The sequence below is a fragment of the Lipotes vexillifer genome, unplaced genomic scaffold (genome assembly GCF_000442215.2).
Source record: "Lipotes vexillifer unplaced genomic scaffold, Lipotes_vexillifer_v1.1 scaffold189, whole genome shotgun sequence".
Classification (NCBI taxonomy): Eukaryota; Metazoa; Chordata; class Mammalia; order Artiodactyla; family Lipotidae; genus Lipotes; species Lipotes vexillifer.
The window spans coordinates 3,758,545-3,785,570 of NW_006785816.1; the positions used below are offsets into that span (position 1 = coordinate 3,758,545).

At 40.8% G+C, this 27,026-nt stretch overlaps 1 protein-coding gene across 2 annotated transcripts in view; it reads right to left on the reverse strand.

Moving 5' to 3' along the window:
* SCYL3 (SCY1 like pseudokinase 3) overlaps window positions 1-21,256 on the reverse strand; it is a 39,376-nt gene extending 18,120 nt beyond the window's left edge. For both annotated transcript variants that reach the window (XM_007458130.1, XM_007458131.1), the window contains exons 1-7: window positions 21,086-21,256; window positions 15,731-15,948; window positions 6,638-6,823; window positions 4,691-4,804; window positions 2,735-2,791; window positions 1,523-1,625; window positions 58-169 (exon numbers count right to left, since the gene is read on the reverse strand). In XM_007458130.1, coding sequence (XP_007458192.1) covers window positions 58-169; window positions 1,523-1,625; window positions 2,735-2,791; window positions 4,691-4,804; window positions 6,638-6,823; window positions 15,731-15,895 — 737 coding nt within the window. In that variant the 5' untranslated portion in view covers window positions 15,896-15,948; window positions 21,086-21,256. The remainder of the gene's footprint in view (window positions 1-57; window positions 170-1,522; window positions 1,626-2,734; window positions 2,792-4,690; window positions 4,805-6,637; window positions 6,824-15,730; window positions 15,949-21,085) is intronic.
* Between the last annotated feature and the right edge of the window lie 5,770 nt (window positions 21,257-27,026).

Consider the following 27,026-nt stretch of genomic DNA (forward strand, 5'->3'; position numbering starts at 1 on the left):
AGACAGCAGGCGGGCATCAGTGGGGAGCAGCCAGCATGTCACATCAGGCACCCTCACCTGAAGAAGTCATGGGACAGGAGGGTGCAGAGCGCTGGCCGACAGTTTGGAATGGGATTCAGCAAAGTTGAGTGCAAGGTCTGTTGAAAGCTGGAGAGAACATCCGCTGAAACTGAAATCCAGAGCGACAGTTAGTTTCCAATGCCGTCTCCCTCTTTTCAGGACCTCTATAGCTGGAGACTGACGAGAGCAAAAACCAACCTGTAAAAGCCCAAACAAACAAAGCCCTGGCTGTTGCTGAACAGCTTCCTGCTTTCCTGAAGCCAAACTCCTTGACAGGTGTAGAAAATTGTCCTGACAACACATCCAAGCCCCTGCTCACATGCCTCCCCTTGGAAGCCCTCTCATTTCCTGACTGTCAGTTTAACTCAGCTCAGGCCCAGAGGAGGAGGTTTAATAAGCGGCAGGTTTGAGGGCCTTTTCAACCAAGTCTCCTCACCCACAGAACACAGGAAGTTATCGGAATGACTATATTTTCAATTCTCTCGGGGGTGGTACATAATTGCCACCATTCTAGACACAGTGAAGAACAGTGAGTTCATCATCCACCAAGAATGCCTTAGGGTTTAACTCTCAAGTGTTCAGGCTGGGACAACTCAGAGCTGACAGCTGAATGGTGCTTGTGACTGCAGAGCACTGCGTGAACCGGGAAGAAGAAACTGTGTTAGAGCTGCAGCAATGTGAGATATAGGCCAGTAAGGGGCCTAATGAGACATGGACCCCAGTACACTTAAAGGGTGGACGACTGAAGGCCTGGAGTGGCTGAAGGAGAGTGAAGCAGGTTGCCAGAGAGCTCAGAAGAGACCTATATGTTCAGTGGCCTGGGCTTTGAGGGCCAACAAAAGAGAAAAGTAATGAGTAAATGAAATCACAAAGAAAAGAATTAAAAGGACTTTGAAAAAAAGATAAAGAAACGTTAATCTTGATTTAGAAATTAAGAAAAAACTTTGAATCTTACTCTATTTTTCAGATCATTAAATATACATCAATAACAGCATTCACTTACTTATTGTCTGGCTTGATAAAGAATCATCTTTAGACCATAAATACCAATACCAATTAATAAGATAATAACATATGATATTCATAGCCATAGTTCAAAGTGCTTCCTATTTAAAATTCTTTTTTTTTTTTTTTTTTTTTGCGGTACGCGGGCCTCTCACCGTTGTGGCCTCTCCCGTTGGGATCTTCCCGGACTGGGGCACGAACCCGTGTCCCCTGCATCAGCAGGCGGACCGTCAACCACTGCGCCACCAGGGAAGCCCTAAAATTCTTTTAACTATGCAAAGTAAAGAAACCCGAAGCTTCTTCCCTCCCTGCTATTAGGATCTGCCTGAACAACTTTCTTGGTAAGCAACAGCTCCTTACTATGATCAAAGACTGCAGTTCTTTGAATACACACAGAACAAGCCATGGATGATTTTCCTACTTATTCTGTGGATGTAGCAGCATAACTCCAACTCACCCTGTTCACTTAAGATTGTGAGCAAACTTTCCACCAATGTCCCAAAAGAATAGGCATCCCGAGCATGTCCGTGTGACTCTGGCAGAGTTGTGAATTCTGGAAGCTAAAAGCAGTAAAGACCATTAAAACCAGAGGATCTGCTTTACAAACCATTTCTACTTTTCTCTGAAGCACTTTTTCCCATTTTTGCATTCATTATACTCAAAGCTAACTACGTATTACTACACACTAATTTATAGGCTCTTAAAACTATTAGTGAATAGAATTTATCAAAGATACTAATAATATCAAACAAGGGCAAAAAGAAAAAAAGGTCAGAATATATGTCTGCGGCTTTCAAAAATATTTTTGACTGCAAACCAGAGAAAAAAAATTATCATAATTATCATTATCAACATATGCACATACATGTATAAATACATATCAGAAACAAAAGTTTCATAAAACAGTACTTAGCTTTACTACCCAAGATGTCCAATGATATTTTCTATTTTATTCCTTTCTTTTTCTCCCTTAAAATGCTGGTCAGGACCCCTAAATTGATTCAAAACCCACAAATCATCAGTTTGAAAAACACTACTATATATACATAGTACTGATTTGAATAAACCTGAGTTATTTCAAGTCTTAGGTTTATACTTAAGTTTATAGTTGGGTTTGTATTTCCTATAAAGCACACTAAATATGTTTTTGGGGGTCAATGTCTATAGGGGTTAAGAACAAATTTAGAGAAAGCAGCTGCTTTTGAATTTACTGGTAAATATACTCTTTCTTTACCAGCACCATAATATTAATAATTGCCCTTCCTTACATCTTGGAATCCCAACTAATGGCCAGATAGGCAAATGACTGGTTGGGTGAAGCACAGAAAAGGTCTAGGGTCTCGCTTCCTCAGCTCTCATGGCTTCCAATAATGTACAAAGACTTACCATGAAATAGCTATGAAGCGCCAACCCTGCTCACACTGAGATACCTCTTATCTTTAAGCACTATCACAGGTGTCTATATGACCAAAAAATGTAAGCTGAGTGTCAAGAAAAAGGCTTTCTGCTGTGATGATACAGTAAGTCTTAGAAGCCTTCAAGGCCAGAGGAATTATGAGGCATCTATAACGTAGCAAAGAAAGAGGTGGGCAGAGGAAAGGTTTTTTTTAAAGTTTCATACTCAGTTACACAAAGAAGCCTTCATTACATCTGAAGCGTAGCCTCTTACCATCTCTTCAGGAGGGATAGATGCTGGGTCTCTTACTGACCGAATACTCCTCAGAAACTAGACAGAGAAATAAATTATGGAAAGTAATTCAAGCATGTTTGGTGAACTGATCTCTTACATTAAGTTACAAAAGCAAAGAGCAATGGAAACAGCAGCAATGAAACTTTCAAACCAATGCCACACATTAAATGCATAAATTTAAAATCTTGATAACTAAAAAATGTAGATATGGCACCTGGCATGGCACAAGGCTTAGTGGAAAATAAATTACCAGTTCCCTTTCCTTTCCCCTTCACCTGTTTTAACAGAAACCCTCTGGTGTTCAGAGGCATCCATGTAACTGATTTCCTTATAAGAAAATTAGAAATACTTCTTTCTCATCCTGCACAGATATTAACAAATAAAAGGCTTCTCTAGCGGAGAACAAATCTATCATTAATCTGCTGAGTCAAGTCAATCATAAGGTTTGCTGTCACATGAGATATATGAGGATCTTATAAACTACAGAGACAAAGCCAACATCCACAGAACAAGTACATTCATTCACTCATTCAAAGACTATTTTTCAAGAGCTTATATGTCCCAAGAGCCATTTAGGGCACCAGGAATACAAAATGAATGCAATAAATTCCCGTCCCCAGCCAGGTGCTCACAACCTAGAACATAAACTAAGAAATTCCATAACGTGTGCTGGCTGAGTGCCATGGAAGCCTAGGAGGGTACTACTCTTGTTGGGTAGGGAACGCCTCGGGGAGGGCTTCACAAAGAGGAGACTTAGCCAGATCTAGACTTCAGCTAGGTGTCAGCCGGATCTTACATCCTGCAGAGAACCCAGGGGAAGAAAGGCATCCCAGCAACAGAATGGCACACAAAGGAAGAAGAGGGTGAAAGAGGACCACCCATGAGAACACAGCTGAGCTGCGTGCAACAGGATGCAACCGGAGTGTAGCTCAATAACTGAGTGGTATACGGAGCTAAAGGTAGGCTGGGGAGGAGACTGTGAAGGGCCTTGTATGCCACGGTAAAGAATCTGGGATGAACCCCACAGGAAGAATTATGTCCTGGTATACTAATTAGATGTAAGCTGACTTCTGAGAAGAAACTGATCAACAGGGGCAGAAATAAAAAAGGAATGTCTTCGTGGTGGAAGGAGCATTTGAATTGAGCCAGAGCCCCTGAAGGTGCACATGCAACAAGGCCCCCATATGGAAGCTGCACACAAGGGAACAAGGGAAATTAGGATGAGCCAGGAAGTCAGGGGGTCACCTCATCAGTAAGTCAGGGAGCCACCCTGTCCATAGGGAAATATGACGGGAGTGGTATTTCTGGAGAAGAGCAAGGTTGCTCAACCCAGGAGGGAAATATGTAGATCTCTGTCAGACAAAGTTACTGTTCAAGAAGTACCACAGGCAGCAACAACACAGTGCGGCACTAGGAGCAGCTGCGATGCACAGCTCTTAAGACGTGGTGTATGACTCTGGACAACTTGAACGACTGTTCAGTGAACATTTCTAATGTACCTAATATGTGCCAGGCACTATTCTAGGTGGATATATAAAGGTAAGTGTACAAGACTATCACCCTCAAGAAGCTCAACCACTGGTGAAGAAGACAGACACATGAAGGTAATTTCAATATTAAACATTCAGTGGGAAAATTAAGTACAGGCTACTACAGGAGCACAGAGGATGGGCATTTAATTAAAATTTTGACCAAGCCACTCGACCTCTTTCAGTCTGATTTCTCAAGTATAGAATGAGGAGAAAAGAATAAATGACTCCTAGTCTCCCCCTGGAGAGTAAAATCCCACAATTCTATGGATATGAGTATTGACAAAAAAGTCAAGTCTCCGAACCTGAGACCACACTAACATTGAAGGAAAGTCCCTAGGGGAGAACCACACACCAAAATGCTATCAAATTCTGAATAACAAAGAGGGCCTGTCAACTGGCTTACCTCTGGTGTGGCCTGAGGAACTTTACAGACTGTTTCCATTCCTCCTAGCTTCCAGTGCCCATCTTCACTCACAAACACAGATGATAAACAGACATTGTTGTGTGTGAGGTGTCCCTGGAAAAAAAGAACAGGAAGAAGATTGCCACTCCAATTTTCTGAGTAGAAGTTTTAAAAAACCAAGTACTCATTACCAAAAAAAAAAAAATTATGGCAAGTCTTCCTACTTGTGGCATAATAAACAGAACTACAACTTTAAGGAATGACAAATTGAATAAGGCTGCTTAAACATTATGAGGTTAGAAAAAAGGGAAAAAACACAATAGAAAGGCTTATCTCCCCCTGCCTGGTGAGGCAGGTTAATAAAGACGTAAAAGCCACTGCATAGATATTACACAACCCCATCTCCATGGGAGTCAGGAGATACAAGTGTCCTTAAACACAAATTTGCAAGTCTTTTTAACCTACACTGTATGCTTCAAATGCCTTTAAAGGTACAATTTATCTTTGCTCCCATAGGTTACTGTATTAATTTTCTCCTCTGAATTCTTTCTCACCTACATTCTATCACGAACCCAGATCCACTTCACCTGAAATATTGTCAGTAGGCATTAAAAAAATTCTGCCTGAAGAAGAGGAAAATGGAATGATAAGGACCACCAGAAATATCCCACAGACCACAGAAGAGCCAAATTTAAAACTATAAAAAATAGTACAGTCAAATAAATGAGAGGGAAGAAGAAAACGAGAACAGGGTTGAAGTATGTTTTTCTCCAAACCAGAAATTATTCCAGTAGATAAGTGCATTTTAAATATTCTACCCACCAGATCAAATACGTACACATTTTTATATAAAACACTCCAAGTTATATATTTTTTAAAGGAAAGCTTAAAATAGTATGCATGGTGTCTTTCCGCTTGGGAAAAAGCAAAGGAGAATAAGCACAGAGATGTCTGCTTTATACACACAAGAAATATCTCTGGACTAACACACTGATCATCATGGTTGTCGATGGAGAGAAGTAGGGCGCTGGATTCAAGGATGAGGCAGGGACTTGTTTTTCCCTATCTGCACTCTCATACTATTCAAACTTTTTACCACATTCATGCATTTCTCCAACAAAGAAATATTCCTCCACAGTGGGGCATTAATAATTCTACTTATGTGAATCTTAGACACACTTTAAGAGATGATAAATCCAAAGTTATATTTGGAGAGTCTGTCTCCCAATAACAGAAAATGTTTTAAAAATACATTAAGATGAGTCAAATGCAAGTACTTCTAACTTGTAACTGGTGTTTTTAAATCTGGGGTGGGGAGGGGGGCTGCCAAAGGCCTTAATACTTCAGAATGTAAATTCCATTAACAAATAGTAGCTCAATAATACTGTTAAGAGATAGACAAGAAGTAAACAAAATACTCTATCCCCTTCATAGCAAACACTGCCACAGTGTTAGGGGCTATCTCTCTTTGGTACCACCTACTTGAATGGAAAGGGGTGTGTAAAACTCTGCCTCTTTCTAAGAAATGCTAATTTCTTTCTTTAAAATCTAAAAAAAAAAACTCCTGAAAACAAATAGGAAGGCTGGTCCATCAGCAGCACTGATGTTACTAAACTTTTATCTTGACTTAATAACAAATACCAGCTGTAGCTATTTTTATGTAAAGACTTATCCAAAACTAGAGAGAGACTATAGTAAACTGAAATAAAGTTCTATAAATAACTGCCCAGGGACAAAGAACTTGTTGCCTGTTCCACAAACCACTTGTCTGTCTGTAGCATCTTGTATGCTGTTTTCCCTCAGGAAGCCTTCTGATAAGAATAGTAACTTATGATTTCTACAGATACCGTAATTCACCAGCACTACGCCATACATCAGCCTCCTCCCACCACCCCACCCCTGGTCTACATGAAAGCCTGTGAGGCAGACTGTGTCCAGGTTACTTACTCTGTCATGAAGGAAGATAAGAGCCAGCAATATATCATAGATCCCAGCACAGACCTCTGCAGAAGACAATGTTTCCAAAGCCACTTCCAGAGGCTGCACTCGCTCAGTGACAAGATGAATACCATCTGCTTCCACAGTGCAAGATAAAAATCTTAGCAAGCACGGGTGACGAAGTGTCTTCAAGTGCTTTAAAAATACAAACAGAAGAGTTGGTGAAGTTAATGACTCAAAACAAGATTAACTATAGTTTCATTAACATTGTAGTCAAGTCAGAAAATGTATACTTACATTCAAGGTCTTTTCCAGCTCCTTACCTCTCCCACCTACCCAAGTTTCAAAAAAGGCAGAGAAGAATACGTGACTTGTTCTGACAGTATTCACTTTACCAACATTTACATTACTCTACAGAGAATTCCAGTTCCATTATGGGAGGGTAAGCCCCCCAAGAGCCTAGATCTCCAATGATTACTGCTATAAACTCCTAACAAAGTGCCAAAAACAACTACCTAAGAACTCTGAAAAGTAAACAAAAACACGTAGATTACGGAGGGGAGTCACCCATTGGGGGGAGTTTCCTGGTTCAGGGAATGTCCCTTCTCACAGCTGTGCACTGAAGGCAGTCCCCAGGTGCAGAGCAGTGCAGCAAAGGTGGCTAAAACTCTGAGAGAAACCTTGCCATCTTTCTGGCCAGGAGAACCAAAGCAGGGCTGAGTATGAGGAAGCTGTCCCAGAGGAGAGAGAGCTAAGGGAAGGAAAAGGAGATGCCCTAGTTATCTGTATACCTACTCAGGTCTCAGACTAACCCCTGAACCAAACACACATAGGACAGACCCAAACTAGCATAGCAAAGTTTTGAGAAATGAACTAAGGTTTGAACTACCATGCACAGGAAGGGTGGAAGGAGAGTAGTTAAAAAAAAAAAAGCAGCAGCAGCTTGAACCCAAGGGGACTGACTGCCTGCAAACAAAAAAACATCAATATTCTCCAGAGGACTACAGCAGAACCAAGGTCTATGCAACAGGACATTCAAAATGCCCAGAATGCAATCCAAAGTCACTCAACTGACAAAGAACCATGAAAATGTGAAAAGACAACCAACAAATATCAACCCCAAGATTGACCACCAGATAGACTAGAGCGAGAATTATCAGAAAGAATTTGAAGCAGCTACTATAACAATTCCCCCTAGAGGTAAAGGAAACAGTTATGAGATAAGTGGTAAGATAGAAGTTCTCAGAAGAGATATGAATGTTACATAAAAGAACTAAATGGAAATTTTGGAAATTAAAAATAAAATATTACAAATAAAAACTTCAATGGATGGACTGAAAAACAGAATGATGATGACAGAGGCAAGAGTCAGTAAACCTGAAGATGTTAACCAATCTAAAGGACAAAGAGGAAAAAGTATTAAAAAAAAAAAAGATCAGAGCTTCAGAAACCTGGGTGACAATAACAAAAAATTTAATGCATATAATTGGAGTTCCAAAAAAGAAGAGAGAATTGGGGCTAAAAAATATAATGGCTGAAAACTTCCCAAATTTGGCCAAATACTTAAGTTTACAGATTTAAAAACTTCAATGAACACCAAATAGGATAAATAGAACTACATTATGATCACTGCTGAAAATCAAAGATATATTAAAAAATGTTGGAAGCAGCTAGAGAAAAACAACACAGGTGGAGAGAAATAACGAACTGAATGATACTAATTTCTCATAAGAAAACAGAGTCCAAAAGACAAAGGGGAACTATCTTTAAAGCAATGAAAGAAAAAATAAAAGATCAACCCTGAATTCTGTATCTGGCAAAAATATCCTTTAGGAAAGAAGGCAAAATAAAGGCATTTTTGATCATGGAAAATAGAAAAGTTGTTGCTACAAGATTTGCTCTACAAAAATGTTAAAGTTCTTCAAGCTGAAGAGGAAATGATATCAAAGGGAAACTTAGATCTTCAGGATTGAAGGAAGAGCATCAGAAATCAGAAATAATAAACCTCAGGATAAATTTGAAGGCTACATTTTACTTCTTATTTAAAATATAGACACCTACGTAAAGTAAATATTGTAACACTGCCTGGTTAGGTTTACAATGTGTGTGATGTATATGTATGCCTGTGTGCTAGTGTGCACATACAGTTCATATATACGTAACCAAAGAACGGCAGGGTTGGGGGTTGGAGACACCTATATGATTCCAAGGCTTCTACATTTTATTTGACTGTGGTACAATACTAACCTAAAGTAGACTATTAAAAGTTAGTTATGTATACTGAAGTCCTTAGTGCAACCATTTTTAAAAAATAAAGAAATACAGACCCCAAGTCAAGATAAATTAAAATGGAATACTAAAAAATACTAAAATATTTAACCATCTTTAAAACTTCTATCTTTTTATCATCTAGAAAAGTGATCGTCAAAGATTTTTGTTCACACACTTCACACCAGTAAAAAGGTTAAATATGTAGCTTATGCATAATATATATTATATGAATGTGTAATATATATTTTGTATATATACATTTATATATAAAATACACGTACTACTACAAAACACCCACAAAATATTAAGTACCAGGACTTTCCTGGTGGCGCAGTGGTTGTGAATCACCTGCCAATGCAGGGGACACGGGTTCAAGCCGTGGTCTGGGAAGATCCCACATGCCACAGAGCAACTAAGCCCGTGTGCCATAACTACTGAGCCCTCATACCACAACTACTGAAGCCTGCACACCTAGAGCCTGTGCTCCTCAACAAAGAGAAGCCACTGCAATGAGAAGCCCGTGCACCCCAACGAAGAGCAGCCCCTGCTCGCTGCAACTAGAGAAAGCCCATGCACAGCAATGAAGATCCAACGCAGCCAAAAATAAATAAATGGAAAAAAAGATAAAGTACCAAAATAAAAGATTAAAGGTAAACTTAAATAGACGTTCTTGATATATTTTCCCCAAATGGCAATGAATCATACTGCACAATCCCTAGGGTATGGATAACCCACTTTAGAACCTCCTAATATGGAGTATTCTCCCCCAAAACACACAACTTTTTCCTTTGTCCTATTTTCTTAGCAGACAAAGAGTATACACAGATGGATGACAAATATAAAACAATTTTGTGTCTGAACACGAGGTTAATTCTGTTGAGTTGCTTTCCTTCCCTGGTTGGTTTTATAACAGACTTACCAGATCCAGATTTTTCCAATCTCCACCCATGCTGTTTATCCCCTAAAATTTGACATGAGTAACTTAGGAGATCCATAAGCCAAAATTCCCAACCCAGGTAATAATCTTATCATGTATTTACAGCAAAACTTAAATGCTGGATTGGTGGTTTTCCTTACAAATCACCCAGTCTTTCTAAAAGAAATTACATGACTTTAAATCTCTGAGCTCTACCCTGTACAATCCACTGGACACTGGGGAAGGCTTGTAAACCAATCATCGAATTGGGAGGAGACTGATGGAAAATTTCACTTGGAGAACAGCCCCCAATATAATATCAGGTTTCATTTTCACAAATAAGCACTTAGTTTGGAATGTTCCAAAACATCTCAGAAGAACATGGGATAGTTTAAGAGCCCATAACCCAGCATTGGTGCAAGTTTTATATCAGTCACCTCACACTTGTCTATTAAATTTCTCCCAGGTAAGATCATAGGAGAATATTCTGATCTGAGTGGATTGATTTGCCCAATTTATTTTCTTATCTCAAATTTTTCCAACTCTGGGGATAGCCCCGATAGGATTTTTTGTTTATTCTTAAGAAGGAAGCTGTTACCCTCCCCTGATTTACTCTAATACAACAAAGAGTTAAGAAAATTTTTTAAACTAGCAATTATAAACCATTAATTTGTACATCAGCTTTTAAAACAATCCATACATACCCATATAAATACAGCAAAGGTCCAAATAAGCCAAGAATTGTGCTAGCAGGTTGGCTGAATAGCGTGTGTGTTAAATGAAGAGAACTTCCTACAGGTATCTTTGGAGCTGTGGTTTCTAAGTAAAATTATGCAGCCTCTTTCATATTTTCATTATAAGAAACATTTCAAATAATTTGCAAGCCAAACATGAAATACTTCATTTTCGCCTGTTCAGGAAAATGTCTTCATTCAGCTTTTGTGTCTTAGGGCTCTAATCATTCTCCTTTGGTTTTAAATCTTCTTTTATTCTCCTTCTAATACTCAGGGCATACTAGTAAGTCAGAAGGAATGCTACCTGGTTCAGTGCTGGCATGAAAATACACAGTCAATAAATGTTCACCTGATTAATAAATAATATGTTCCATTTTGCTTCTGTTTATCCTTTTAACCTTACATGACCAGCAAAATTCTTTATCCGAAGTGACTTCTTGTTTGTTGAATGAAGAACGGGATAACTCTTGCATGATTCTGAACAAAGCTCTTAACTTAGCAAAAACCTTATTTGTCACTCCCCTTTGGCACACACAATGTTATGCAAAAATTATGCACAGGGCTTCCCTGGTGGCACAGTGGTTGAGAGTCCGCCTGCCAATTCAGGGGACACGGGTTCATGCCCCAGTCTGGGAAGATCCCACATGCCGCGGAGCAGCTGGGCCCATGAGCCATGGCTGCTGAGCCTGCGCGTCCAGAGCCTGTGTTCCGCAACAGGAGAGGCCACAACAGTGAGAGGCCCACGTACCGCAAAAAAAAAAAAAAAATTATGCACAGATTCACAGGAAAGGTTAGCAGTTACTAATCAAATAGATCCAAGCTTCTGCTGCTCCAAAGAACAGAGGGAACAACAAGAGGTATTTGCTAAGTTTAACTAGGATATTTTCTCAATGAACATCAACTAAAGACATAAGTCTCTCTTGTTCTGGTGAAGAAAGGTGACTGTTGTCAGATGAGAGTGACTTGAAAGCACTTGTCCCAAAGTTACTGAATGCCTATCACATCTCATTCCCTGTACTAGGTGCTGGTCTGGTCCTTTGAAAAAGGATTCTGAGTAAGGACCTTTATTATTAAATATGAGTAGTACTAGATAATATGCCAATATGTATACTTATCTATGCCCACACAGAGATGTTAAGTGTGTGACTCTAGTCTTGAATATAAACTATCCCTACTTTTCAGGAATCAGTTATGACTCAGCTACCCAGAGAATTAATTCAAGCCTGAGGGGCTTAACTTTTCATCACCATTCTACCTCTAATTTGCTACTTCACTTTGAAAACAACACAAAGTAGTAGTTCTTAACTATAGCTCAAATTCACTTGCAAGTTTTAAGACAGGGAGAAAGCCTTAATCTTACTCTGTTAAAGAAATAATGACAAAATAACAAGATGCCTATACTAGAGGGCAAGAATCTTCAGGGAGAAATATTCTTCCTTGTACCCCTAAGATGCAAATCTGAGATAAAGATGGTAAGTATGCTCTGTCTTTAAATGCCCACTGCCTATAGCTTAGATCATAAACTAGGAATAAAATGCAGAAAGGGAAAGGAATAAAGAATTCTACGTTGTTCCTTAAAAAACTAAACACAGAGCTACCATATGACCCTGCAATCCCACTCCTGGACATGTATCTGGAGAAAAACATGGTCCAAAAGGATACATACACCCCAATGTTCATTGCAGCACTGTTTACAACAGCCAAGACATGGAAGCAACCTAAAGGTCCATCGACAGAGGAATGGATAAAGAAGATGTGGTACATATATACAATGGAATATTACTCAGCCATTATAAAGAATGAAATAATGCTATTTGCAGCAACATGGATGGACCTAGAAATTGTCATACTGAGTGAAGTCACACAGAGAAAGAGAAATATAGTATGTTATCCCTTATATGTGGAATCGGAAAAGAAATGATACAAATGAACTTATTTACAAAACAGAAACAGACTCACAGACTTAAGAGAACTTATGATTACTGGGGCAGGGGAAGGGATAGTTAGGGAGTTTGGGATGGCATGTACACAATGCTATATTTAAAATAAATAACCAACAAGGACCTACTGTATAGCACAGGGAACTCTGCTCAATGTTATGTGGCAGCCTGGATGAGAGGGGAGTTTGGGGGAGAATGGATACATGGATATGTATGGCTGAGTCCCTTTGCTGTGCACCTGAAATTATTGCAACATTGTTAATCGGCTATACTTAGATATAAAATAAAAAGTTAAAAAAAAAAAAAAGATTTCTACGTTGGAAAGCCTGCATTTGGGTGCTGCTGGAATACCCAAGTGGAGATATTCAATAGGCAGGTGGAAATATAGATCTGGAATTCAGACAAGAGGCTTTGACAGATATTTAGAGAAGAAAGGATGAGACTGTGAAGTCTGAAAACTGTGGTGGGAGCTGGCAAAGGGCCCGTTCCACCTGGTGACCCTATCATACCTGAGGGAGGGGGGAATACTTCCCAAGTTCTTCTGAGCAGCTGACGCTTAGAAGCCTTGTAAGAGAACCAGATTTTGATCATGAGGGGAAGGAAATCATTTTTTTAAAAGTTGACGATGTAGGGAAGTTGATTTACTGGAATGAGGGTTGTAAATAGCATAGAAAAGGACTGGAGAGGGAGAGGAACAGAAAGAAAATGTCAACTTAAGGAAGAGCAGTAAAGCATTTTCCAAACAGAATGCAAGCACAGCATTCATCCCTTCTATTTCTTTCTCGTGCCCACACAATGTGGTTCTCAAATATGTTGACCAACATTTCCACAAAGCAGCCTGAACCCATCATGGAGAAGAGCATAATGTCTCCTAAGGCACTAGAGCACTGACATAGCATCTATATACCTACTCTGATGTGGCTGCTTGGTATAAAGACACTCAGGAATCATTCTTTGAGCCTGTACTCACCATGAAGCCCTAACTAAGCACTTAGATTATATTATAGCAAACCACAGTAACCAAGTTCTGACTCAGGATTTATCATTCCTTATAAGGCTGTTGGTTAGAAATGAGTCATAATCACCAGTGAGAAAGTTATATACTATTGTAGCTAATGAATTCGAGATAAGATGAGAAGATATGATGGACTTGAAGTATTTCTGATGTTGTTTTGTGGCCAAAGGTTATACTTGCATTTCGTCTTTTTTCAGAGGTTGAACAGTGTGCTGTGATTGTTATTTTTTATTTACAACAGTGGAGGAAGAGTATAATCGCTACCTAACAATATTTGGTAAGGAAAACACTGCTATACCTGCTTGAAACGGTCATTAGAACTATCAGTGGTAGAACTAGGAGCCTGAACTCTAGAGAAAGTGAGGCAACCTACCTATGATGTTTTAATACTTCAGGTATCTCGGAAATCAAGTTCCTAAAACCTGACGCAATGCCATACATTTCTCAAGTACTGTAACCTAAATCTAAACTCCTTATCATTTTGTTGCCATTTCAAATTTCTCAGATTCATGGCTCAGGTATTCAAAGCCACATAATGGCCTGAAGAACATAAGAGACAAGTGTGAACTACTTGAAAAGGCTCAGTCATGGCTCAGAAGAGTATGCAGATACCAAGGGGGAAAAAATCCTCCCTCTCAAGCTCTGCAATTCCTACAGCACGGAAGTCCTCAAACATTGAGCGTAGATCTTTGTTTTTTTCCTTTAGAAACTTTCTAACCTGTGTTGTTCTACTTTCTTGGTACATACACCATAAAGATTAGTGTAATTTTCAAAAATCTTATGGTCTTATGGAAAAAACCCTAAGAATTGTAAATCGCTAGTACTTAACTAGTAACAGTCGCTCTAAATTATTACTAAAAAAAGTGCAACCTTATCAAATGAAAATAACAGGAAGTAGGTCAGATATTAACTGTACATACAGTTAATAAGACAGGAAGGCAAGGCATTTTATCTCTTGCAAAATCACAATAAAAAATTATTAACAATTCTTAGTTGGGATGGAAAAGAGACAAACACGTAGTCTTACCAAAAAGCACAATTACTTAGCAATACAACAGCCAGCTATACTTTTTACCACAGTCCATTAATGGAAAATGCATCCTGAGAGGAACCTTTTCCTCAGGAACCACCTTACAACTGTTAACTTCATGCCTGATCAGAGACATCAAATAATGAACCGGTGTGACAAACAAAATGCCAAAATTATATTACTAATATTACATATTATAACATAGCCCTTTATAATCATAAAAAAGGTACAAACCATTTAAACACACCTATGAAATAGATATCAATGTTTCATTCTTGTTGATTGTACAAAGTGACTCAAGGTACATAGATCATAACTCTAACAAAATAAAGATACCAAATCAATCTGAAAAGTATGCCTGCCATAGTAAACAAAGAAGAGTTAATTAATGCGTGCCTTTTTAGAACCTTCCTGAAGATAATCTGAATGCCTGAATACCCAAAGAAGCAGCTAGCTATCCAAGGAAATATCACCTAATACCTTTGTTTTCACTAAATTTGAAAAGACACCTAGGGCTGTTTTCTTGAATTATATTCCAAAGAGGAATCATTTTTTCTAATAAGAGGCCAGGGTCCCCTGACAGCAGGTCAGCCAGCATGGCACTGGCACCCTTTACCGGGAGGAGCACTTAGGAGGTGTGAGGCAGGAGGAAACTGAAGCCACCAGAAGTTAATGCTCTAAGCTCCCTCAGCAAGAACTAGAGCCAAGGTCACATTCTTTCCGGGGCATCCAGTCCCACATTCCAGTTTCACATTCTTTCTGGGAGCATCACAATGCCTCAGGAAAAGAAAAAAACAGTAGCTACAGTTCCTAAAATATTTCATTTCCAGGTCCATCCTCAATACACCAATTAATATGTTGTCCATACTTAACAGCATTTTTCCTAAGCTAGATTAAGTCCCTTTATCTTCTATGAGCCATGTAAAATCACCTCCCAAACTTTCTCACTAAAAAAATAGGATGATAAGAGCTATCACGCTGAGTTGCATAAAGCTTTTGGCTTACCGATGGTACTTGGCCTTGTGCAAGTTGGAGACATTCCCGTGAAGTAAGGGCAACTATATTTTTAAAGGACATGAATAAAAATACTATTCCTTATGACCTACCCCCTTTGAAGTTTATTAATTTCATATTTTAATAGAAAACAAGACGACAGTAAAAAGTACTAACTATTAGGTAGTCACCTATTACAGTACCTTGGCAGCTTTATTAACCTTGTCTTCGTTTTCTCTCTTATACACAAAAACCGAAGCGAATTTGCCATCCTGCAATACAGCGGGGTAAACAGCAAGTCCAGAGGGTAAGGTGAACGGTGGTTCCTTCAGGGCATAGCTCTTCAAAGCGCTGTTCTCTGAGCCCATCCCTTAGGCTGTGAGGCAGGGGTGCTGCAGCTCCTCCTCAAAGCCAAGCAGACCTGAAAGAAAACAGAAAACATTTCCTAACATTGAGTCTCTATCTGATACATGAGCCAGAGATAGCCAAGTACCCAGACCCAGGCACTCAAACCTACTAGTTCCTACAACCCTCATAAAGTAGGCTGTTTGACAACAGAAATAGTAAATGTTCAGCAAATTACCTGCAATGCTTGTCAATTAACAACTTTCAGCTCTAGAGAAAATACACTTAACCAAACAGACACGCGCGGTTGCCACTGCTCCCAACCCCCCACTGCGCACACGCAGAACCGTCACAGTGAAAACGCAATCGAATACAGAGTAAGAGCTCTCCTGCTCCCTAAAACCACTCATGTCCTGCCTCGCAGAGGAAAGCGTTGCAAAACTCGATCACTCAAAGATGATGAACTTCTGCATATCTAAAATAACCTACAATTCTAAGGAAAACAATACGAACTGGAGAATATTTCTAACAATGATGAAAAACATGTTAACAAATGGAGAGTGCATATAAACCAAGAAAACACTAAAACACCTGTGGATTAATGGGAAAGGAAACAGACTACTCATTGAACACAAATGACAATAAACATCAGAAAAAGTACAATCCCTTAACTGTCTTCAGAGTTAGGCTAAAAAGGGAAAATGCAAAATTGTATAATCTCAAATGTTAAAAAGACAACCCACACGTACATGAGATTCCAGAAAATGCAAACTACTATATAATGACAGAAAATATATCAGTGGTTGCCTGGGGTGAGGGCAGTTAGAGGGGCCACAGGAGAGGAAAGGATTACAAAGGGGTATAAGGAAACTCTGGGGAGAATGGATATATTCAGTATTTGGATTATGATTATAGTGATGAGTGATCTATAGCTATCTATATATATACATACACATGCCTACACACACACAAGAAAAAAATATGTAAAGTATTAACAGAGGTTTGTTGTGGGCATCAGATCATGGATGATTCACATATATATACAAACACAGACATACATTTGCCTGCACCTCCCAAATCTTCCATAAAAGAGCATATCTTTCTTTACAACAGGGATACAAACTCACGTGGTTACAAAAGACAATGCACAGCAATGCAGCAGTATTGGTGGAATAGCAAAAGGCCTACTGTGTGCACAGGCACCTACTGACTGGGCTTGCACTCTGACGGGAGCCACCATCACAAGGTTCCAACCAGGACTGCCATTTCAGAGTTGGCAGGTCACACCATTTACCATAAAGAGCCACGAGCCTGAATAGTTATGTGGAAATTTCCTATTTTCCAACATTGGCTCAAATGTTTTTAAACCTGTATAGGCCAAACAACACATGTCTGAAAAGTTTGTGGCAGTTTTCAGTTCTGGCTTTACCATTATTTAAAAAATAAAAGATAAAAAGAGTTCTTACTAACTCTGGCAGTGTGGGAAACAAGTTGCTAGCTCTATAAAACAGCCCCAAATTCTATATGGATCTTTAAAAAAATTCAGTTTAAAATCTGTATCCTTTGGGTAAATATAAACCCAAGAATCATTATATACTGACCTTCTATTTGGATTTTTTTCCACTTTGGTGAAGTTCCATACAAGGCTTACTAGGTTATCAGAGTATGTAATGCTGCTCAAAACAGATACCCCAAACAGAGAATTTCAAGGGCCTACAGACCCACATACGTCACTGAATAAGGAACACAACACGTATAAGGGCTAAAGCTACCTAAAATTGATGTGTTTTTTTTTTTAAACCCAAGAATGTTTCTGAGGATAAGAACTAAGCTGGATTTGTAACAAATTCACTGAGTTCCTACCTGCCAAGCAATTTCTCTTTCTTAAGAATGACAGAGAGAAGTAAAAAAAAAAAAAAAAACAAAACGAAAAACAGTATTGAAAAGTATCTCAACTACAGTTGACCCTTAAAAAACGCAGGGGTTAAGGGCACCAACACCCTCTCAGTCAAAAATGTGAGTATAACTTTACAGTTGATCCTCCACACCTGCAGTTCCACATCTGTGGATTCAACCAATGCAGGGGATTCAACTAACTGCAGATCGTGAAGTACTGCAGTGCATATTTACTGAAAAAAATCTGCGTATAAATGGACATGTGCGGTTCAAACCCATGTTGTTCAAGGGTCACCTGTGTATGTAACACTCACCTTTCTACTGGGACTACAAATAAAATTAGCATTTAGGTAGGATCTTGGAGAAAAGCAATTACCGTTAATTCCCCTATTCTGGAGATGGTGTGGTGCCTGCAGCAACCTCCCACTCCCACCCCAGTCGGGAGGGTCATGTTTAGCACCTGCCTTCTTCTTGGGCACACTTTATGGGTCAGGTGCCTACCCTAGGCCAAAGGGCAGTCAAATCACACATTAGCCATCTCTAGGACCCATGACCTGGATGAAGAGCTAAGCTGGACAATCACTGTCTGCCCCAGGAATCTGAATGAACGTGAGATATTTTTGTCTGTTAGCAGCACAGCTGAAGGTAAAAGGATGCCATAAGGTAGAGTCAGGGCTATGGCAAGCCAAAGCCATGTAAAAGCAAGTACAGAGGAAGCCAGCTGGCAGCAGGAGAAGGAAAAGCAAACACTGGGAGAGTAACTTAGATTTAGAGAGTCACATTAGGACTCCAACTCGAGGCTACAAGAAGCCCAGCTTCAAATCCACTGCCTCACTGCCACCCTTACAATCATGGGTAGCCTGAGGCACACCTGAGGTAGCCTGAATGGGTCCATGTTCTTTGAAACCAACTGCCATTTCATAAGCAGGAGTTCTTTTTAACTCCTCTTGTCTGAAAAACCAGTCAGACTAAAGGAAGGCGCTAGAGAAATGCTACTTCGAAAAGTGTGTATCTGAAGCTAGTCTAACTTCCTTCTCTCTCTTAGCCACAAAATACAGCTTTCCAAAATCCACACATAAGGAATTGCTGCAAGAAAATAATCTTCTTGGCAGAAAATCATGCCATTCACTTAGCTTTAATATTACTCTCCAAAGGAGATAAAATGGTCCCAAGAGTCAGGGGCACGCTCTGGCTGAATGAATGGCAGTCAGCAGAGGTACAGCAATGGACATTCAACGAACTTAGTCATTTCTAAATAGCAAAATACCTTCTTGTGGGAATACTGGGCCTTACAACACCTATTAACCTTTCATTTAATATTCTGAATTCCACTATAAGATCATTAACAATTTAGGGTTATAAAAAATTTAGGAAGAGGTTAAAACTGGCAGTTTTTCTTAGCAGTATCTTTGGGTCTAAGACCCCAAGAAATGTCACTTAAAAATGTAAAGGAATGAACCCCTTCCTTGTGAGAACTCAAAAGGCTGACATTTTATTGGTTTGAAAGCATGATTAATGTTGACAGAAGTCTACTGATACCATCCTGCAATGCTTACAGAGTAGCTGGGTTATAGCCTATGTCCAGTGAAAACTTCATTAGGGGGGAAATAAAAAGATGTGCTGTTGGGCTTCCCTGGTGGCACAGTGGTTAAGAGTCCGCCTGCCGATGCAGGGGACATGGGTTCGTGCCCCGGTCCAGGAAGATCCCACAAGCCGCGGAGCGGCTAGGTCCGTGAGCCATGGCCGCTGAGCCTGCAGGTCCGGAGCCTGTGCTCTGCAACGGGAGAGGCCACAAACGTGAGAGGCCCGCGTACCGCAAAAAAAAAAAAAAAAAGATGTGCTGTTGACTGCAATCTGATGGTCTTAAAGCAGTAATTCTTAACTTCACAAAACTGTACCCTAAGAGGCACAAAAACGGTTGCTATCAACAGTGCTTTAAAAATGATAATTCAGCTAAATGGCCTTACTGAAATGTAATACTGATAATAACACCTGGACTTCCAAAATACTATCTTTTTTGTTTTAAGGAGTAAAGGGGAAAACACCAAATCGTTTAACTTTGAAATTAAAAAGTCACAAAAAGTCAGAAAAGGATATTTTAATATTAGCATGGGTATTTTGCAGAATTTACCATCTCCACTCTCTATAATAAAATGTGGAGTACACAGTTTCTGACTTGAATACGCATCATGGTCTTCTCTTTAAAATGCTGTTCACCTATCTTCCTCCACCCTTTTGCTTCCTTGGGCAGCACATCAAGTTTCTGGGCCACCTGTGGGATTAAAAGCCCTTGTCTAGGTCACTGGGCAACTCATACACTAAACTAAGAAATCAGTGTCCTCTGGGGAACTCTCTCTCCCTCTGTTCTTTTCACAGCAAGTAATTGAGATGATCGTTATCCTAGCTCCCTCAGCTTAGACGTTCCAGTGATAAGGGATTGCACTGTGAGTTCAAAGGACACCCGGTATTGATTGGTATTTCGTTATCTAGTGATAACATGACTTCGGGCCCTTTGCTTTGATCTGTTTCACGTATATATTCCCTATATTGAACTCAGTCCGACAATACATTATGAAGCCTTTGCGTACCGAAAGAACTACGTATGATTTCTGCTAAGACATGGGATGTTATGTGGGTATGCACACAGCGATTCCAAAATTCAGGACCCAACTCTGAGTATTCACACGGTTTCCTACATACGATTTTCCCAGAACTGTTTCATCTTCATTCTAAACAAAATGCACTACCCAAAGACAGGAACCAGCTGGGCCTCTGGGGGCCTGGCACTGGTCTCGGATCGAGAATGAAGGCAGCATCCCAGCGAGGGCGCAACCCCAGGCTCCCCGCGGCTCGGCCCCACCGCGCACACTCGTCCTCCCCGCGGCGAGGACTGCCCGGGCGCGGGGGTTGGGGGCCAGCGGGGTCTGACCGCGACTCCCCGAGGTCTCTGAGGGGCGGTGGCGGCGCTCCCGCTTAGCTGACCCCTCACCTTCCACACCTGCCCGCGAGGCCGGGCTCCGCGGCTTTCTTCGACAGCTCCGGCCGCCAGCGCCGCCCCGGGCGGGGGTCGCCCGCGAAGCCCAGGTTAGCAGGGCGCCCCGCAAAAAGCAGGGGGAGACTGCACTGAGGTGGGGAGCAGAACTCAACCGGCAGCGACACCACGCCGAGCTCGCCCACGAGCGGGCCCCAAGCGCGGACCCGCGAGCGGAGCGCGCGTTCCCTACCCCCCCACCCCCGCGCCTCGCTCCCGGCCCGGCCCCCTCCCCAGCGGCCCAGGCCCGCACTGACGGAGGACGCAGCGCGGGGCTCCCTGTTACCTGTGGGAGGGCGGCGGGGGAGGCGGCCGAGGATCTTAGCTTCGGTCCCCTCTTCGCCCCCTGTTGACACCAACCACCCTCGCCTCCCCCGTGATACTCTGGCCACTACACCCACAATCTTCTGAGGTTCGGTCTCTCCGGCACCATAGAGACGGGTCCGGAAGCCGGACAGGATGCCAGCCTTCAGCCCTACAACGCCACCACTGGGGCGAAAGAACCCGGAACCGAGATGGGGCGGCCTCGCCGGTGATTCTCAGGCCGGTGCCATCTTGAGTATGGGCGGCGGTGCCGGCCCAGCGGTTCACTCTCTGCCCCCAGCCGCCTAGTTGGTCAGTGAAGATGTCTCTTTTCTTGGGCTCTGAGTTGAACGTGCAGGTTTGCCTTGATTTTAATTTTCAGGCTTTTAACCGCACGGTCTTAACTGGATTTCCGCCCGAACCTAAAATGGCCGCCGGTCGCCTCTGACGAATAGAAAAGGGGCAGGACGGAGAATAGGCGTACTCTGGGAATTGGCGAGGACTTTGGGGAGAGTGACGTCGCTCACCCCGCAGCCCTGATTGGCTGCGCTGCGTGGGCGGAAGTCGTACGGATCCGCTACTGAAGCTGGCAGAGGTAGAAGCGATTCCGGATGAAGCCGTTTCAAATGGGAATTCTGAAGTTATGCTTAAACCAGCGGAGAGTCAAATTGGGACTATTAATATTAATAGTTCTTAATATTGATGGTTTCTACTTAATAGGGTGTTTTGCGAATAGAATGAATATACGTGATAGTTTTAAAACTACATGGCTCAAACCCAGTATATTTTCTCTGTTATCTTGTATGTGAGCTTAGTAGTAGTCATCGCTACTATTTAATGCTTTTACAACCTCACAGTTCACAGCTGACCTAAATCATTTGATGACCTAAAAGTTTTAAATTCTTTCTGGTCTGTTACAGTATGGATAAGGATCCCACAATTTCTTCACTAGATTAAGTGAAAGCAAATATCAAACCCAATTTTGTCCCTTATTCAGAAATGTTTATTAGAAAGCAAGCACAAATAGTATTTAATCTGTCCTATTAGCTTGCTGAAAGTCGAGCTCTCCGTCCTAGGTCAGCACTGTCCTATAGAAATAGAATTTGAGCCACATATGTAATTTAAAATTTTCTGGTAGCCATATTTAAAACAGTGAAAAGAGGGGCTTCCCTGGTGGTCCCGTGGTTAAGGCTCTGAGCTCACACTGCAAGGGGGCATGGCTTCCATCCCTGGTAGGGGAACTAAGATCCTGCATGCCACCTGGCACAGCCAAAAAAACAAAAACGACAACAACAACAACAAAAAAAACAGTAAAAAGAATGAGGTGGGGTCAATTTTAGTATTATATTTTAACACATAGCCACAAGGTTGTCATTTAAACACGTACCCAAAATAAAAAATAATTAATGAGATATTTTACATTTTTTGTACTGTCTTCAAAATCTGATATGTATGTTTTACAATTTAAACTGACCATATGTCAATGCTCAAAATTCACATGTAGATAAAGATTACAGTATTGGAGGGTGCAGTTGTAAATGGTTTGACCACCACCTTGCACTAGAAAGTTGAGAAACAGAAGTACAGGGCTGCAGAGGCAGGATTCTGTTATCATCATAGTTACCGCCAGCATCTGGCAACCAGAAATCTTCCAGACCCGTGGTAGAGCCAGGACCAATAGCGATGAAGCCTCAGATGGCATCTCCAAAGGCTGAGGACTCGAATTTTTAGTGCTCACCCTGTTTATTCAGGAGTGGAGAGCATTCTTTTGAGAGCTCATCTCTAGTATTCATCATGATAATTAATAAGCTGTTATTTTTGCCAATCAAAAGCCATTTCTGGCACTCACTCTGATAATTAGCAAAACATCTGGTGTCATCAGAGATCAAGGTGACTAAAGTATTTGTAGCTCCATCTCTGGAATGTGACCTTTCTGGTATGATGCTATCTAGCTACTCCTAGAGTGTGGATTCCTAATACTAGAATGCCAGCAACTTCTAGGGCATAGCTTCAACCAAATGACCCACACAGAATATTACACTGTCCTGAAGAAATTTAAAGTCGATCACAGACATCATGATACCCATGTTGTAAGGAATATTGGCCTGCTCTGTAAACTGTAAACACTATACAAATGTTATAGGACTTACAACCTTATGTTACAGACTATGTTTATTCCACGGATATTTGACACACCTTTTCTGAGCCATGCCCAGTGCTGACCACTAAGAAAAGAAGGAGGAAAAAGATAACAGTCATTGCATAAAAGTGGGTTCTTTGAGGGGCCCAGATAAAACTTTTCTTTTTAAGTGATTGACGAGGTGCTAGTAGCTTAGTGCTAGGAATGTTACTTTCGTTTTTTGAGGTGCCCTGTGCCACCACCAGCAAATAAGTTTCAATCTACTGTGTGTGAAGCTGAGTATGAGCTAAATGACTCTACACTTCCCTGGTTACTCTGAGGCTTTTCTGACAATTGTATATACTTTAGAAGTGCTCACTATATGCCAGCTCTGCTCTAGAGACTGGGGAAATATCACAGCAAACAAAACAAGATAAATTTCCTGCCCTCACAGACCTCACGTCTTGGAGGGGCGGTGGCGGGTGGGGGCGGCCATAAGGGGAGAGATAGACGATATATAAACGAATAAAGATAAATTCAGATAATGGTAAATTCCATGAAAAAAATAAAACAAGGTAATAACAGCAGCTAACACGTGTTGAGTATTTACTGTGCGTTAATTCATTTAAGCTGTACATAAATCCCACTTTACCCATGAGAAAACTTATGCACAGAAAGGTTAGGTAAGCTGACCAAAGTCACACAGCTGGAAATGGCATAGAGTAGTTTGCCTACAGATTTCATTTTCTTAACCATTATGCAGTACTGCCACCCCAATGTGATAGAGAGTAATAGGGTAAGGGGGAAGACAGGAGAGGAAAGGGAGTTATTTTAGACGGATCTCCAAAGATGGCCTCTTTGAAAAGGTGATGTTTGATCTAACACTGAATGATAATTATGTGAAGATCTATGGCACAGAGACAGCAATGGAAAACATCCCAAGGCAGGAACTAGCTTGATGTGTTTAAGGAACAGGAAGAGGGCCAGTGTGTCTGGAGTGTAGTAAGTAAAGGGAAGAGTGTTCATGAAGAGGCCACTAAGACAGGCTGGGGCTTGGGGGTCATGGGAAGGCGTTTTTGGAAACCACTGAGGATTCTAAGCAAGAGAGTAACAATCTAGTCTACAGTTTTAAAAACTCACACTGGCCATTATATTGAGAATGGATCGTTAAGAAGAGAGAAGGGCAGCAAGGAGACTTTAGCAATAGTCTATGTGGGGAATAATAGTGACTTGGGCTACAGGACAAGGAATAGAGATGGACTTAAGTAGTCAGAAATATATTTTGGAATAGAGGGCTATGGACTGAACTGTGTACCCCCAACTCCACCCCGCAAATGCCATCACCAAATCTAGATATTGAAGCCCTAAACCCTAATTCATGTATTGAAGCCCTAACCCCATTTTGGGATGGGCCTTTGGTCAATAGTTAGGGTTAGGTGAGGTTATGAGGGTGTTATCCTCATAATGGGATTAGTGCCTTTATAAGAAGAGACACTGGAGAGCGTGCTCTCTCTCTATCTCTGCCACATGAGGACAGGGTGAGAAGGCAGTCATCTGCAAGCCAGGAAGAGAGCTCTCACTAGAACTGTGAAGATACAAATGTCTGGTGTTTAAGCCCCTGAGTCTATGGTATTTTGTTTGGGCAGTGCAAGCCCACTAAGACATAGAATGAATGGTATTAGCTGGTAAGAGGAAGTGAAGTAAGGGATCAAGGTTGCTGCCTTGGGTTTGGCTCTAGCAATTGGATGCATGGTGAAACAATAACAAGTTTGCAGAGCCTGTTAAACATCCAAGTGGAGCTATCAAGTCAGCTGATGGCTATAAAGGTTTGAAGAATCACTGCAGAGGCCCAGACAGGAGATAAAAATTGGGGCATCATGGTCTCATCAAGTTGTAAATATCCTGATATACTGTATGATTCAGCTATACTCAACACAGAGAAAAACAACTATAACACAACACAGTATCTGAACAAATGAATTTAGAGACTACTGCCTCTCTGTGTAAGATTCTTTGTCCATATATAATATTCTTTACTGTAGATTCCATATAACCAGTTGATTCTCACAGTATGCTTTCATTGATTTTTGCTATACTCTTGTGTTCATGGTCAACCTATGGTTGCAACTGGAGAATGAGTGTAGTTTTGATGTGAAAGGTGGTTACTATTTTCATTTATATTAACAGTTAAGATGAAAATGAAACAAGAAAGACATATATTTGTTGTGAGTTATCTTCTATGCTGAAACCAGTAATATTTTTGAATACTAGAAGAATATTTCCTCAATTTTAATGTAGGTCAAGAAAGACTTTTAAGTTTAATTTGCATTGTTATTAACATTCTTCATCACTTTATTAACTCTAGACAATCAACAAAACATTAAACAAAGCCCTGATTTGTAGCATTTGCTGATTTCTATAGTGTAAATATTCCCACCATGGCCAACTTCAAGGTACCAATATGACATAACTGAATGCAGAGTTGGGAAGAAATGTGCTCCAACATTATATAGTATAGTATATATAGATGTAAATAACCTCTGAGCATAGATAATAATATAATATAGTAAAATAAGTTTTAAGTGATGAGTTCTTAGACTTTCTTACCTTTAAAAATATAATCTATTTAATGATGAGTTTATGTAATTTAATTTTTAACAAGGGCTATGTTTAACAACTGGCTTCCAAAATTTCTGAACATTTAACAGTCGGCTCTCTAACTAGGTATTCATACTTTCTGGTTCTACTTCTCTTTGTAAATTAATAAATTACTTCTTGCTTTTTTTAAAAATTAATTAATTTATTTTTTGCTGTGTTGGGTCTTCACTGTTGCACGCGGGCTTTCTCTAGTTGCCGCGAGTGGGGGCTACTCTTCATTGTGGTGCACAGGCTTCTCATTGCAGTGGCTTCCCGTTGTGGAGCTTGGGCTCTAGGCACTCAGGCTTCAGTAGTTGTGGCACACGGGCTCAGTAGTTGTAGCTCACGGACTCTAGAGCTCAGGCTCAGTAGTTGTGGTGCATGGGCTTAGTTTCTCTGCAGCATATGGGATCTTCCAGGACCAGGGACTGAACCTGTGTCCCCTGCTTTGGCAGGTGGATTCTTAACCACTGCGCCACCAGGGAAGTCCCTTACTTCTTGCTTTTATATGCATCAGTCTTTTTTGAGTTTGTTATTTTTTTTTCTCCTAGAACTTGATCATAGCTGGTGTCCAAACTCTCAATTCCAATCCAGCAAAGCTGAGGACCAGACACTAGAATCTAGTATGCACGACCATCTGTGGCCACCCTTCAGAGATGTGTCTGGGAGAAACACGAGCCTTTCTCAGGTCATACCCTACAGTCTCAACTGTGCATCATTTTCAAAATCACAGCACCATTTTCTGACCAGATCCCGTCTAGCTAGTTTCCTGTTTTGCTCTCACTAAGACTATTTTCAACCTCATTGCATACTTTCTTCCAATATGGCAGGCTCCAATGTTAGCAGATCTTGGTTTGAGCCCACTTTTGCTGCTCACTGTCTGGAGTATTCTTGGGCAAATTCATTTTACTCAACCTCCATGTTCTCAGCTGCAAAATAAGGATTAAAGTAGTACCTACTTGTGTTTGTGAGGGTTAGATTAGGTAAAGCATGTAAAGGGCTACCACATGTCAAACATTCAAACACTATTACATCCTGTTATTGCTGTTCTGTGACTGGTCCAGACCCCAGGGGCCCTGGCTGTTTTCATCAGAGTTCTCATTCCTTTCATTCTTGAACCTTTGCCTTTCCATGGCCTTAGGGCTTCAAAGCCTGAACGTGTGACTCA